Source organism: Elephas maximus, chromosome 22 (genome assembly GCF_024166365.1).
Source record: "Elephas maximus indicus isolate mEleMax1 chromosome 22, mEleMax1 primary haplotype, whole genome shotgun sequence".
NCBI classification, from domain to species: domain Eukaryota; kingdom Metazoa; phylum Chordata; class Mammalia; order Proboscidea; family Elephantidae; genus Elephas; species Elephas maximus.
Window position 1 is genome coordinate 41,616,817 of NC_064840.1, and position 16,094 is coordinate 41,632,910.

At 39.4% G+C, this 16,094-nt stretch overlaps 1 protein-coding gene across 13 annotated transcripts in view; it reads right to left on the reverse strand.

The window, feature by feature from the left end:
* Positions 1-14,768: 14,768 nt before the first annotated feature.
* MSRA (methionine sulfoxide reductase A) overlaps positions 14,769-16,094 on the reverse strand; it is an 816,105-nt gene continuing 814,779 nt past the window's right edge. For all 13 annotated transcript variants that reach the window (XM_049866284.1, XM_049866282.1, XM_049866293.1 and 10 more), the window contains one exon: positions 14,769-15,703. In XM_049866284.1, the coding sequence (XP_049722241.1) occupies positions 15,539-15,703 (165 nt within the window). In that variant the 3' untranslated portion in view covers positions 14,769-15,538. The remainder of the gene's footprint in view (positions 15,704-16,094) is intronic.

The following is a 16,094-nucleotide window of genomic DNA, read 5'->3' on the forward strand; positions in this document are numbered from 1 at the left end:
CTGAAATAGAGAACAGAAAAACAATTAAAAGGGTTAACAAGACCAAATAGTGGTCCTTTGAAAAAAATAACAAAATTGGTAAACCATTGGCCAAACTGACAAAAGAAAAACAGGAAGGAAGCAAATAACCCAAATAAAAAGTGAGATGGACAATACCACACAGACCCAAATAAAATTAAAAGAATCAAATCAGATTACTATGAAGAATAGTACTCTAACAAATTTGGAAAACCTAGACGAAATGGATAAATTTCTAGAAACACACTACCTTCCTAAACTAACACAAACAGAAGTAGAACAGCTAAATAAACCCATAACAAAAGAAGACATTGAAAAGGTACTTAAAAAACTCCTAACAAAAAAAAAGCCCTGGCCCTTCCAGCTTCACTGAAGAGTTCTACCAAACTTTCAGAGAAGAGTTAACACCACTACTACTAAAGGTATTTCAGAGCATGGAAAGGATGGAATACTCCCAAACTCAATCTATGAAGCCAGCATATCCCTGATACCAAAACCAAGTAAAGACACCACAAAAAAAGAAGATTAGAGACCTATATCCCTCATGAATTTAGATGCTAAAAATCCTCAGCAAAATTCTAGCCAATAGAATTCAACAACATATCAAAAAAATAATTCACCATGACCAAGTAGGATTCATATCAGTTATGCAAAGATGTTTCAATATTAGAAAAACAATGTAATCCATCATATAAATAAAGACAAGAACCAACTGATGCAGGAAAGGCATTTGACAAAGTCCAACACCCACTCATGATACAAACTTTCAGCAAAATAGGAATAGAAGGAAAATTCCTCAGCACAATAAAGGACATTTATACAAACCCAAGAGCCAGCATCATCCTAAATAGAGAGAATGTGAAAGCATTCCCCTTGAGAACGGGAACAAGACAAGGATGCCCTTTTTCACCACTCTTTTTTTTTTTTTTAATAATTTTTATTGAGCTTTAAGTGAACGTTTACAAATCAAGTCAGTCTGTCACATATAAGCTTATATACACCTTACTCCATTAAAAAAAAAATTTTTTTTTACTCCCACTTAATCTCCCCCTAATGAGTCAGCCCTTCCAGTCTCTCCTTTTGTGACAATTTTCTCAGTTTCTAACCCTCTCCACCCTCCTATCTCCCCTCCAGACAGGAGATGCCAACAGTCTCAAGTGTCCACCTGATACAAGTAGCTCATTCTTTATCAGCATCTCTCTCCAACCCATTGTCCAGTACCTTCCATGTCTGATGAGTTGTCTTCGGGAATGGCTCCTGTCCTGGGCCAACAGAAGGTTTGGAGACCATGACCACTGGGATTCCTCTAGTCTCAGTCAGACCATTAAGTCTGGTCTTTTTAAGAGAATTTGGAGTCTGCATCCCACTGATCTCCTGCTCCCTCAGGGGTTCTCTGTTGTGCTCCCTGTCAGGGCAGTCATCGGTTGTGGCCAGGCACCATCTAGTTCTTCTGGTCTCAGGACGATGTAAGTCTCTGGTTCATGTGGCCCTTTCTGTCTCTTGGGCTGATAGTTATCGTGTGACCTTGGTGTTCTTCATTCTCCTTTGATCCAGGTGGGTTGAGACCAATTGATGCATCTTAGATGGCTGCTTGTTAGCATTTAAGACCCCAGACGCCTCATTTCAAAGTGGGATGCAGAATGTTTTTCACCACTCTTATTCAACATTGTGCTGGAGGTCCTACCCAGAGAAATCAGGCTAGATAAAGAAATAAGGGGCATCCAGATTGGTAAGGAAGAAGTAAAAGTATCTCTTTTTGCAGATGACATAAGCTTATATACTGAAAACCCAAAAGAATCCTCAGAAAAACTACTGAAACTAATAGAAGAATTCACCGAATACAAGGATACAGGATAAACATACAAAAATCAGTTGGCTTCTTCTACACCAACAAAGAGAACATCAAAGAGGAAATCATCAAACCAATATCGTGTATAGTGGCCCCCAAGAAGACAAAATACCTAGGAAAAAAATCTTACCAGAGACATAAAAGATCTATACAAAGAAAACTACAAGACACTAGTGCAAGAAACCAAAAGTGACCTACATAAGTGGAAAAACATACCTTGCTCATGGATGGGAAGACTCAACATTGTAAAAATGTGTATTCTACCAAAAGTGATCTATAGATACAATGAAATTCCGATCCAAATCTCTGCGACATTTTTTAATGAGATGGAGAAACAAATCACCAACTTCATATGGAAGGGAAAGAGGCCACGGATAAGTAAAGCATAACTGAAAAAGAAGAACAAAGTGGGAGGCCTCATCCTACCTGATGTTAGAACATATTATACTGCCCCAGTAGTCAAAACATCTTGGTACTGGTACAACAACAGATACATAGACAAATGGAACATAATTGAGAATTCAGACATAACTCTACCCACCAATAAGCAGCTGATATTTGACACAGGCCCAAAGTCAGTTAAATGGGGGAAAAGACAGTCTCCTTAACAAATGGTGCTGGCATAACTGGATATCCATCTGCAAAAAAATGAAACAAGACCCATACCTCACACAATGCACAAAAACTAACACAAAATGGATCAAAGACCTAAATATAAAATCTAAAACAATAAAGATCATGGAAGAAAAAACAGGGACAATGCTAGGAGCCCTAACACATGGTATAAACAGAATACAAAACATTATTAACAAACCAGAAGAGAAACTAGATAACTGGGAGCTCCTAAAAATCAAACACTTAATGCTTATCCAAAGACTTCACCAAAAGAGTAAAAAGATTACCTATAGACTGGGAAAAAGGTTTTAGAGATGACATTTCTGATCAGCGCCTGATCTCTAAAATCTACATGGTACTGCAAAATCTCAACAACAAAAAGACAAATAACCCAATTAAAACATGGGCAACAGATATGAACAGACACTTCACCAAAGAAGACATTCAGGCAGCTAACAAACACATGAGGAAATGCTCACAATCATTAGCCATTAGAGAAATGCAAATCAAAACTAAAACGAGATACCATCTCACTCCAACAAAGCTGGCATTAATCCAGAAAACACAAAATCATAAATGTTGGAGAGGCTGTAGTAGAGAGGCTGGAACACTTACACACTGCTGGTGGGAATGTAAAATGGTACAACCAATTTGGAAATCGATTTGGCACTTCCTTAAAAGGCTAAAAATAGAACTACCATATGATCCAGCAATCTCACTCCTTGGAATATATCCTACAAAAATAAGAGTCTCTACATGAGCAGACACATGCACGCCCATCTTCATTGCAGCACTGTTTGCAACAGCAAAAAGATAGAAGCAACCAAGGTGCCCATCAACAGATGAATGGATAAATAAATGATAGTATATTCACAGAATGGAGTACTACGCATTGATTAAGAACAATGATGAATCCGTGAAACATTTCATAACATGGAGGAATCTGGTAGGCATTATGCTGAATGAAATTAGTTGCAAAAGGACAAATATGGTATGAGATGACTATTATAAGAACTCAAGAAATAGTTTAAACACAGAATACTCTTTGATGGTTACGAGGGTGGGGAGGGAGGGAGGGAGGGAGAGAGGGAGGGGGTATTCACTAATTAGATAGTAGACAAGAACTATTTTAGGGGAAGGGAAAGAGAACACACAATATAGGAGAAGTAGCACAACCAGACTAAAACAAAAGCAACCCTCCAAAGGCCAGAGTAGCAGGGAAGGGGATCTGGGGGCCATGGTTTCAGGGTACATCTAGGTTAATTGGCCTAATAAAATCTATTAAGAAAACATTCTGCATCCTACTTTGCTGAGTGGAGTCTGGGGTCTTAAACGCTACCAAGCAGCCATCAAAGATGCATCAATTGGTCTCAACCCACCTGGAGCAAAGGAGAATGAAGAACACCAAAGACACAAGGACAAACAAACAAACAAACCCAGTGCCATTGAGTTGATTCCGACTGATAGCGGCCCTATAGGACAGAGTAGAACTGCCCCATAGAGTTTCCAAGGAGTGCCTGGCAGATTTGAACTGCCGACCCTTTGGTTAGCAACCGTAGCACTTAACCACTATGCCACCAGGGTTTCCAGGAGTATATAGCAAGGTGCATATAAATTTTTGTATGAGAGACTGACTTGATTTGTAAACTTTCACTTAAAGCACAATAAAAATTAAAAAAATTATCAAATTGTACATTTTAAATATGTATAGTTTTTGTGACTCCAACTACATTTCAATAAATCTTTTTAAAAAAAAACAATGAAATCACACAGTAAAATATTTACAGTTTTAGGAAAAGTATCAACAATAAACACAAAAGTCATCCAGTCAGGTCTCCCAAGGGCTGTCAGGATGTGAGTCTGGAAGATGGCTGAAAAGCTGAAGAAAAGGTAACAGCTTCATGCAACCAGGGTGTCTAGTGCAGTCCTTCCATTGTGGGTGCTCAAAAATACTAGTACAGTAGCCATTATCATTTTGGAGCCACTACCAATATTCATCCTTAAGACTCATCATCATACTCCTCAGTTATAAAAAGTTAATCATTAACACACAACACACATCACCATCATCACTGCTTTTCTTTTCTTCTTCCAATCTCACTGGCCTTCTTTCAGTTCCCCCAAAGTGTCCTGTTCCTTCCCACCTCAGGGCCTTTGCACATGCCTCTGCCTGGAATTTGCCCCCTCTCCCAACTGCAAGAAGCACCCCTTTTGCTTGTTAAATCTCATGACTTTTTCAGATTTCAGCCAAAATGTCACTTACTCATGTGAGATCCAAAAAAATACCAAACCCTTTGCCATTGAGTCAATTCCTACTCATAGCACCCTATAGGACAGAGTAGAACTGCCCATGGGGTTTCCAAGGAGTGGCTGGTGGGTTCAAACTGCTAACCTTTTAGTTAGCATCCAAGTTCTTAACCGCTGTTTTTATAACATATTATGATTTTCCTTCAGAGCATTACCTACAGTTTGTAATTATATATTTATAAAACTGATACTTTAATGCCCACCAGAGTATTATCTTTCTGAGACCAGCAACCATGTTTGGCTCCTACGAATGATTCTTACAAGTGATCTGGGAGCTAGGGAACCTCTGTTCACAGCTATTCCTTTTGCTTCCACTCATGGAGTTCCCCTGGAGAACATGGGGCCACTAGGCAGCAGAAAGCAGCTATGTAACAAGGAGAGGGAACTGGCTCATAGCGATGTCATCTCTTATGAAAATTCACATAGTGAGTAAGTTGTTGGTGCCCAGGAATATCTACCCCACACCCATTGCTGATGTCAGGGACATATTCTTGGTGTCCCAATGTTTCAACTGCAACACAGAATACATTGCAAAGTACCTGGAGCTTGATCTCAGTTGAAAATGTCTAGATTTTCACAGATGAAAAGGGCATCTTGGATTAACATATGGTGAGAAAGCTTGTTCCCCAGAAATTAATAATGTTTAGAAAGGGCCACTGATTATTCCAGGGTCAGACTGAATTCACAAAAGTGAATAAGACAAAAAAAAGTCTCATCAAATAATCTCCATTTCTCCTTTTCATAAGAAAACAATAGTATGTACCACATAAGGAGTACTTACTATGTCTCAGGCTCTGTACCAATTATATATTTAATATAACCTGTTGCCATCGAGTCAATTCCTACTCATTTTGACTGTACAGGACAGAGTAGAACTTTCCCACAGGGTTTCCAAGGAGTGGCTGGTGAATTCAAACTGCTGACCTTTTGGTTAGCACCTGAGCTCTTAACCACTGCACCACCAGGGCTCCATATTTAATATAGAACATATTAATCTTGGAAACCCTGGTGGCGTAGTGGTTAAGTGCTACAGCTGCTAACCAAAGAGTCGGCAGTTGGAATCTGCCAGGCACTCCTCGGAAACTCTATGGGGCAGTTCTACTCTGTCCTATAGCAGCGTTGCTATGAGTCAGAATCGACTTGACGACACTGGGGTTTTTTTTTTTTGGTTTTTACATTAATCTTCTCAACAACCCTGCAACATAGGTTTTATCATGTTCATTTTACACATGAGGAAAGTGAGTTTCAGAGGGATCATGTGACTTTCTCAAGGTCATTCAACATATGAGAGGCAGGACTAGCATTTTCATTTAGTCCATCTGATTCTAACTCCATTTAATTTCTCTATCAGCTCTTGTAATATTTCTAGAATTCCACAAGGCATCTGCCTCATTCTCTGATCATCATTTTTGTGGCTAATGATACACTGTTTGGATGATAGCCCTGTTGGATGACCTCACAACTGGTTGAGGCATTGTCTCTAAAGCGTTAGTCAATAATTCTGTGTCTACCTAAAAGGGAAACTCCAGGTTTCACCTGGAAAACCATGTCTGATTGGTTGGCAGTGGCTGCCCAAAGTCCTCTATGCAGAAGAATTCTGAAGGTGTACTTGGGCTCGACAGGAAAGAGTATCACAATCTACCAGCAATTTCTGCTATAAGTAGGAAAGAGGGAGGGTCATGAGCGGCACTAGAGTGACAAATCATGTCAATTATAATAAATGCTTTTATATCTTTCTAAGTGAACTGCCCAGGTCAATATTTTGCATAATGACTTTCAAGAAGACATTGAGGACATGCTAATGAAACCCATAAAAAAAACCCAATGCTTGTGACACAAAACTGAGAGAATATTTCAGATGTCAGAGTCTAAGTCAAAATTATTTTAACAGACTGAAATGCAGAGCTTAATAAAACAAAAATCATCAAAGAACAAACGTAAATTCCTATAACCCACATTAAAATGATAATAATAAAGCAAGTATATAAGGATATGAATAAAGAGCTCTGGGTTGAAGGTAGCTTATATATAAAAAAAAAAAGATTTAGGCTTTTATCGATCCTTATGTGCCAATGAGATGACTTGACTGCATTAATAAAATCATATCATGAAGATCAAAGGACTTATAAGTCCCATCAAACTCTCTCCTTAGACCAGCACTGTCCAATTGAATTTTCTGTGATGATGGAAATGTTCTAAATCATACTGTACAATACGGTAACCACTAGCTACTTGTGGCTATTGTGCACTTGAAATGTAGCTAGTGCAAGTGAGGATATGGGTTTTAATTTTATTTAATGTTACTTAATTTAAATTTAAATAGCCCCACATGGCTAGTGGACACCATGTTGGACAGTGCAACCTTAGTCCATAAAAAAAAAAATAGCTCATAAATAATCTTCAGTTCTGGATCCAGAGAATCCAGTGGTGGATGGTCAGCAGGTGTGAACCTAGGTTTTATAAGGACTACAGAAAGTTATTTAGCTTAGAAGTAAGATGATTTGGGGGAATGAGTTCTGTCTTCAAAGACCCTCAGGTGTCTCCTGAGGAAGAGGGTCAAACTTCCCTGGTGGCCCCAGATAATAGAACCAGGAATGATGGTTTGAAAACCACAGGGATAAAATTTCTTTTCAAGATGAAAATGAACTTGTGGCATTTTCCCATAGTGAAGAAAATATCTCCTCAGTTTCTTTACCTATAAAATGATAGTGATCATCTAAATTACATGTAAGACTTCTTTCAGCGCTAAAACGCTATGATTGTACATACCGAAGTATAGAATTTTGAAAATATTTTTACTTAATTAACATGAATATAGAATAGGAGCATCTTTTATAGTAATTTTTAACAGTTGTGGAAGAAAGCTTATTTTCCCTAGTTGTTTCTATGAGGCTTTTGGTAGGAAATAGATGACATACTCAAACTGGATGATTAAGGAGAGTTTCATGTAAGGAATATTTACAAAATGAACAAGATTCAGGAAAACCCTCAAGAAATGGTGCTTTAGACCATAATTAGCAACAATGTGGAGCTATTACCAACTACATGCAGCCAACACTTGGGGGCCTTCAGGGAGGACAAATATCTTTACCAAACTCATCTCCCACCCTTAATCTCCTACTAGTATCACTATTGGCTAAATCCAAACTGAAGCAAGAGAGCCAGGAAGCCTATTGATACAATCCATACAGGTCAGATTCCCAGGACACAGACCAAGATGAAGAAGGGTAGAGTTTGGACCTGGAGGAACAAAAAGAAGATATTCATTATTTGTCTTTCAATACCCACATTCACTCTTGTCTTTTGTCTGGATGAAGGATTTATGTCCCCAACACAGGTTACACACAAAGTGCCATTAGCAAACGCATGTCAGTTTTGTCATATTCCCAGAAGAAACTAAAACGTTTGGTATAACCAGCAATCTTCATGTATGGTCATAGGGTAAAATGGAAAGGTGAGGGGACAATTAATGCATCTAAAACATAACATGAACCCTTCTTTCACCATTTATTTCCATGTTCTTCTTTCCTCTGCCAGAAACACAAATGGGCAGGGTTCTTTACCTGCTGGGGTGATACGAGCCTTTATTCCTATTTGGTCTAGTCCAAACATAATCCTCTTTGCTCCCATTGTTTCCTTTTGGAAGTTGGGATCAATCATCTCAGTGAATACAGTAAACTTTCTTAACTGTCTATTGGTTCATCAGCATAAGGGGCCCAAAATGACTGGGGGATGAGGAGAATTTCAACTTTAAAATTAACAGAAATATGACTGTGTTCCATAATGGAAGCCTTGATACCTTGAGCACTAAAGCCTTCAAACCCACTGGGTCCAAGGCTTCAAGGATGTAAGCAAGTATTCCTTCAATTGACTATTTGGTGTTATGATGAGGGACCACTTGCATTTTCATGTCTTGATTGCTAGACCTGTGCATATTGGATGCTGGCTTAAGTTATAGGGTCACTATGAGGCAGAATTGACTCTATGGCAACGGGGTTTTTTTTTTTTTTTTTTCGTTTGGCCTACAGTATATGACACTTCCTGTATAACAGCATACCAACTTTACTGGGGGTTGCCACCCAGCTGGGGTAGTAGCCAAGCCTTCAGCAGGCCGCTCCATAATTCTGTCAACCCAATTGCTCCTGAATGACGGAGAATGTGGTAAGACACATTTTCACACTTCTTTTACTATAAAATGTCTCTTTTATTAAAGTCAGTGTTGTAGAGTATTATACCATATTACAATTCCATTTGTAAGATCCTTCCATTCCTGCCACACGGCCACTTTATTCATGAGTCCATTGATCAAGCACCAGCATAGTTTTGGAAAGAGGCTGGCATCTACAAGATGGGACATATTGTTCACTTTCTTATTGACTCCAAAGTGATGGCCTTTAGTAGAAATTTATTTGAAAAACAAGTATTTCATACTTTGTGCCCAATTCAAGAGATTTAGCCATATATAATTCTCCCTTAGATCTCATTGTAATCAATCTTTCAATTTTCTTTCCTATTACCTGACCATTAACCACTGCCCATAAATCAGTATAGATACATAGAATTTGTACAGATACATATCTTTGGCTATCTCTTCTTCAATAGCAACTGGATAATAACATGTACTACTCGAATCTCTGCTCACTGGGAGAAATTTCCCACCACTGTCATTCAGGGCAAAGCAAATGGTGCTTCTGACTGCAGTCAACCTACAATGAACTATCTGTAAACCAGCCCACCATTTTCTCCTTCTTTAACTAGTTACAGGAGACTCCCTATTTGGTCATATGTGTGGGCTGAAGAAAAAGTGGTAAAGTTGAAGTAGGTATCGTGTGAGTCACAGCCACCTACTATAGCGGTGTATTTATACTGTCTAGATCTTTAGATCTGCTTGAGCCCAACCTCATATACATAATTTTCATTAAACAATAAACTGCTGTCAATTTTACTACTCAGAGGATCAGACAGAATCCAGGTCATGATGAGCTTTTGAGTTTCCTAGTTTTCTACCTGGGCATAATAGCAAACCAGGAGTTTAAATGGAGAAGGGAAGAGGCTGTGGCTTTATTCCCAAAACCCTAGGATCTTCACTGTGATTCTTCTATTAGGGTCTGCCAGTATCCTTATATAACATTTTTTTTTTTTCCCCACAGATAATGTCCAATACACTGGAGACTGCTGTGTGGCTGAGTAGCTTGCATCACAGCCTGGATCTGCTGAAGAGTGTTCTCTTGCTCTAGACGCAACTCAGAACTGGCAGGTTATTCAGTGCGTGGTTCAAATCAGCCCACCCAAATGTGGCTGTCTGTGCTTTACAAACCTAAAGATAACCACTAGGCATTATGTCTCTTTCTTTACGATGTGTAGTACAAGATGCAACAACTTGTCTTCTCATGTTTCAGATTTTCAGACTGCTAGAAATTTTACCAATATGGCAGCCCCCTGAATTTGTTGGCAGTAATTCTCTCACCATCTAGTCTGCTTGTTCCTTCCTGCCCACGAAGTTCAATTAGCCTAATGTCATCAATATAATGGATCAGCTGATGTTCTGTGAGATATCAAGATGATCAAGATTTCTTTGGATGATATTATGACAGAGAGTAGAATTGGTATAGCCTTGAGACAGGAAAGTAAAGATATAGTGCTGATCTTACTATATGAAGGCAAATTGCGTCTGATAGTCATACTCATAGGTAGCTAAAAGAAAGTATTTGCTAGGCCAATAGCTACATATTAGATGCCAGTGGCTGTGTTAACTTGTTCCAGTAAATATACTATATCTGAAGCCAATGAAGCAATTGTCATATCCACCTGATTAAGTTCATGACATCTACATTCATTCAATTTCTACCTAGTTTTACCACCTGCCAAACAGGGGAACAAAATAGGGATATGTATAAACCACCTCTTCTGCATCATCTAAGTTTACACTGGTACCACTAATCTTTTAAATTCCCCCAGAGATAAGGTATTGTTTTTTTTATTTACCACAATGGGAGTAAACCAAAAAAAAAAAAAGAAAAACTAAACCCGCTGCCATCGAGTCAATTCTGACTCATAGCGACCCTATAGAAGTCTAATTCTTTAATGCTTGTATTAAGATACTAAGAGGGATTTTTTTCAGTAGTTTAAAAAAAATTGCTATAGAGTCAATTCTGACTCATGGTTACCCCATGTGTGTCAGAGTAGAACTGTGCTCCGTAGGGTTTTCAATGACTGATTTTTTGGAAGTAGATTGCTAGGCCTTTCTTTTGAGCACATCTGGGTGGACTCGAACTTCCAACATTTCAGTTAGCAGCCAAGTACCTTAAATATTTGTACCACCCAGCTACTTTCAGCTATTAGGTCTTATCTATTCCTACTGTGTATTTTGAGAATGGGAAACCTGATCTTTATAAGCCTCGACTCTGACCTGTGGACCATGGTGGCATTTTAGGTCTCCAGGGATTAGCTTCAGTTCAGAGCAAGTATGTAAAAACTCCTAGAAAGCCTGGGTTATTTCCATTTCTCAAGTGCACAGTCATCTTGGTAAAGAGGGAAGGCATGGGGAAAATTCAAGATACACATCTCTTGAAACATTGCATAGCTGCCTCATCATTTTTGGCTTTAGTCTGCTCAGCACATAGAAGGAAGTCTAAGATTTGCCCCAGACTCATGATTCAACCTAGGATACATATCTGTGCTTAGTTTTCACTGGGAGAACACATTTAACTTTATGTGCAGACCTTAAGTGTCCCTTCTCAAATTCCTATGCTGATTCTTCCTCATTTTCGGACCTATATGTTGGAGCACCCTAGTTTTCAATCCTTAGATCCTGTCTTAGTTACCTAGTGCTGCTATAACAGAAATACCACAAGTGAATGGCTTTAAAAGAGAGAAATGTATTCTCTCACAGTCTAGGAGGCTAGAAGTCCAAATTCAGGGTTCCAGCTCCAGGAGAAGGCTTTCTCTCTCTGTCGGCTCCAGAGGAAGGTCCTTGTCATCAATCTTCCCCAGTCAAGGAGCTTCTCAGTGCAGGGACCCCAGATCCGAAGGACGTGCTGTTCTCCTGGCTGTCCTCAAGTCTCTCTCCTTGGTTCTCCTTTTATATATCAAAAGAGATTGGTTTAAAACACAATCAAATCTTTTAGATTGAGTCCTGCCTCATTAACATATCTGTCACTAATCCCATCTCATCAACATCACAGAGATAGGATTTACAACACATAGGAAAATCACATCAGCTGACAAAATGGTGGACAATCACACAACACTGGGAATCATGGCCTAGCCAAATTGATACACATATTTTTGAGGAACACAACGTGATCCACGACAGGCTCCTTCTCTTTCTTCACATTCCTCCCTAAATGATCTCAACTAGTTCCATGGCCTCAAATACCATATATAGCTGGTGATCATTTTTTTCTTATTTTCTGTGAAAATACAAGAAAATATACACCACTTCAATAATACCTACATGTACAGTTCACTGACATTGGTTACATTCTTCAAGTTGTCCCACCTTTCTAGACAGCCTTTTTCACCATCATTAACACAAACTCACTGACCCCTAGGCTTCTCATCTATCCTTTTGAGTTGCTATTGTCAATTTGATCACATAAAGATAATTCTTTAAAAGAGTATAATACTTAATGCAGATATTCTTGTCAAATTAAGCTAAACTAGTATCTGGACCAAAGATTACTTCAGGGTGTAGTTTTAGTTCAAGGTTTAAAGATTCCCCAGGTAATAGTTTTTTGGGGGCAGTCATCCAGCCTCGATAGCTCCAAGATGTCCAGATTCCATGAGAATTTTAAATTCTGTTCTGCATTTCTCCCTTTTGATCAGAATTTTTCTATAGACCTTTGATCTAAATGTTCAGTAATGGTAGCCAGACACCATCCGGTTTCTGATCTCGTGGCAAAAAAGACAGTTGTTCATGGAGGTGATTCGATACATATTCCATTTCCTCCACCAATTCCTGGCTCTCCTTCTTCCTCTGCCAGTGAATAGACATGAATTATTGTACTTTGGATGCCCATTCACGAGCTTTCAAGACCCCAAGCACACTACACAATTAACTAGGAGGTAGAACTGAAACTCCAAAATCAATATTAGGCCAACTGATTAGAATGTCTATATCTGGTGATTATTAAATGTCTCTCTCTCTCAGACCTCTCCCAAGATCCAGACTCACACAGCAAGTTGCCCTACTCCACATCTCCCCTAGGATGCCTAAACAAACAAACAAACAAAAAAAACCAAACCCATGCTGGCAAGTCGATGCCAACTCATAGTAACCCTAAAACTCTGTATGGCCAAAACAGAACTACTCATTCACTCGTTTTCACCCCATATCTGCCCTCTCACAAGTAAATACCACCACCCATCTAGTTGCTCAGCTTGAAAAAAGAGAACTGTTTAAAACCCTCCAATGTCTGCTCAATTAAATAGCATAAACTCAAAGATCCATTACCATGTCCTTAGAAGGTTCTACATAATCTGAACTCTGCCGACCTCTCTGAGATATCGCAAACCAATACCTTTTCCCATTCACACTATTCCAGCCCCATTGGTCTTTATGTCCCTGTCTTTGACCATTTATACTTCCTGGTCTTTTTGTTTAGAAAGCTTTTCCTTCAAGCAACCAAAGTGGGAATGTTGGCATTCGTTAGGTATATGTTTTCCACTTACATGTTCTTGATATGCTACCAGTTTTTCATCAGTCAGATCATTCAGGTTTCAACTTAAGTTTCACCACTTCAGGAAGGCCTTCTCTGACCACCCTAGCTAAAACCTAACTCTATAGACCCTAAACACAACTATAATCTTATCCTTTTTTATTATCTTCTTCATATCATTTATTAGATGCAAAAGTATCTTCTTTAATCATTTACATATTTATTGGTTATGTCCACTATACCTTGCCTTGAATATAAAGAACCTTATAAGGACATGGCAGGGTTTGAGTATGTCTTGTTTTTTGCTATATCTCTACAACTAGAATAGTTCTTGGTACATGGTAGACATTTAATAAATATTTGTTGACTAATAGACTGACAGACAAGGCTACACGAGTCCTCAGGACTGAGGTAGAGAAGGAGACACTTTAAAGCTAGTGATTTTATGTTTACTGTTCCCTCATTGTAGTATGTGACTCGTGGTTTAGCATAGTAGAGCTCTGACATAATCTGATACTGAGGTTTACATTCTTAACCTATGAAATTAGAAGATCTTCAGAAATGTTTCAGGTGAAAGCTGGATTTACCAGTTGTTAGGATATGGGTTGTCCACATGACTTCTTGGGCCTGCTGGCTGGTTGCCCAGGACTTGAAGGCTTTCGTTACTTATATTGACAACTCACTCTGGAAAAGCTCTGACACATAACAAAAATATTTAAACTGTCTCACACATGAGCTCACATGTATCAAGTTCCTCCATATATAACTTTAAAGTTTGGGGAGGAGAATCCGGCCCAGCCTAATAGGAAGGTGTGTGAGTGGGTGGTGAGGAGAGGAAAGATGCCATTAGGGAAGACTCCTTTGAGCTGAGTTAGTCCATAAAGGGAGATTGCAGTGTGTGGTGTGTGGGTGGAAAGGCATTCCAGGCAGACAGAACTCTCTGTGCAAAGGCACGGAGGTGCATGGGAACTTCTTGAGGACACAGCATCAGGCTGGAGCAGTAAGCAGGGGTCAGCTCATTGTGTCAAGCCCAAACCAGAATAAATAGTCTTCTGTGATATATAAAAAAAAGAAGCCATCACAGATGTGACAGGAGTATGGAAAACACCTATTATTACTAAGTTGCAAGGAACTAGAGGCATACATGTTTTCTAAAATTTCAATCATAATTATTTCCCAGTTGGGGGAAAATGACTATCAGATTTTTTCCCTCTCAAGTTCTTTTAGAGTTCTTAAATTTATCTTACAGCACTTAGAAATATCCTATCTAAAGAAGTAAAAGGTAGACAAAACATCAGGCAGTTTGTATTATTAGACTGTAGACTTTTATTAGAACAAGCATTTCTCACAGCTGTAAGCAAAACACCAGAATTCATCAAGCCAGCTCACATCTTTTCTCTCCCACAAAACCCAAAAAACGAAACCCGTTGCTGTCGAGTTGATTCCGATTCACAGCAACCCCATGTGTTACAGAGTAGAACTGCTCCATTGGGCTTTTTTGCCTGTAATCTTTAAGGAAGCAGATTGTTAAGCCTTTCTTCCATGGTACTGCTGGTTGAATTTGAACCACCAACCCTACAAGAGGGTGAGAAGGGAGAGGAAGCTGTGTACCCATGTCTAGGTTCAGTACAGCAGTGTCTCAGTGAGTGATGTACCGAGGTTATAAATGTCTACAGATTTTAAGGCACAAGAGGGCAAGTGTGCATGTAAGGTGGATCAGAGCATAGTAAATAATTCTCAACATCACCCCCAGCCTGCCCAACAACCTCCCAGCTTAATTCCTTAGCTTCAATGGCAGGCGCCCAGAGTTCAAGAAGGTGAATATAGCATATCTATTATCTTTATTTCAACCCCAAACGATCCAAAAAATTTCAGTTCTACTTCCATCAAAACTTATCAGAAAATAAATTGACATTTAATCAACTTGCCATTGTACTTCATGTAAATTATACCTCAATAAACCAGATTTTTAAAAATGCCTTTGTACTTTGCGTACTTCAAAAAGTCATTGATATGAATCACAAAAGAATTACCCAACTTGTTGAATGCATTTTTGCTGTACTTTTAAGGCCCGACACGTGGGGAGAAATTATTTTTTCACACCAATTGGACAGGAAACTCCCGTGCCCCCGAGCCCACAGTACCCATCAGGGTTCTTGCTCAGGTACTGCTGGTGGTAGTCTTCCGCATAGTAGAAGGTCTGCCTGTCTCGGATGTCGGTGGTGATGGTGCCGTAACCACTCTGGGAGAGAACCTGTGCAGAGAGAGGAGCCATTAGGGCCTAAGTGCTGAACAGTGATCATCAGGACTAGCAGCTACTGGTGGGTGGTAATGGGGGTGGGGTTTTCAGTGAAGCAGACACAGGTGGTTTAGGTGGGTAGTTCAGGACTGCACTCTGCCAATTGCCAGCTGTGTAGTTCTGGGCAAGCCGCTTACCTCCCTGTGCTTCAGTTTACTGGGATTTGCCATCAGGATTTGTGACGCTATAACTTATGCTCTACCCACTACACCGATGCTGCCTCATTTGCATGTTTGGACCCTGTCAGTCTGTTTGAAACCAGTTCCCATGGTCTCCCAGAGGAAACAGCAGATACGTGTGGCTCCCTGGCTGCCCTTGAGGAAAGAACAAGCATCCTCAGAGGGGG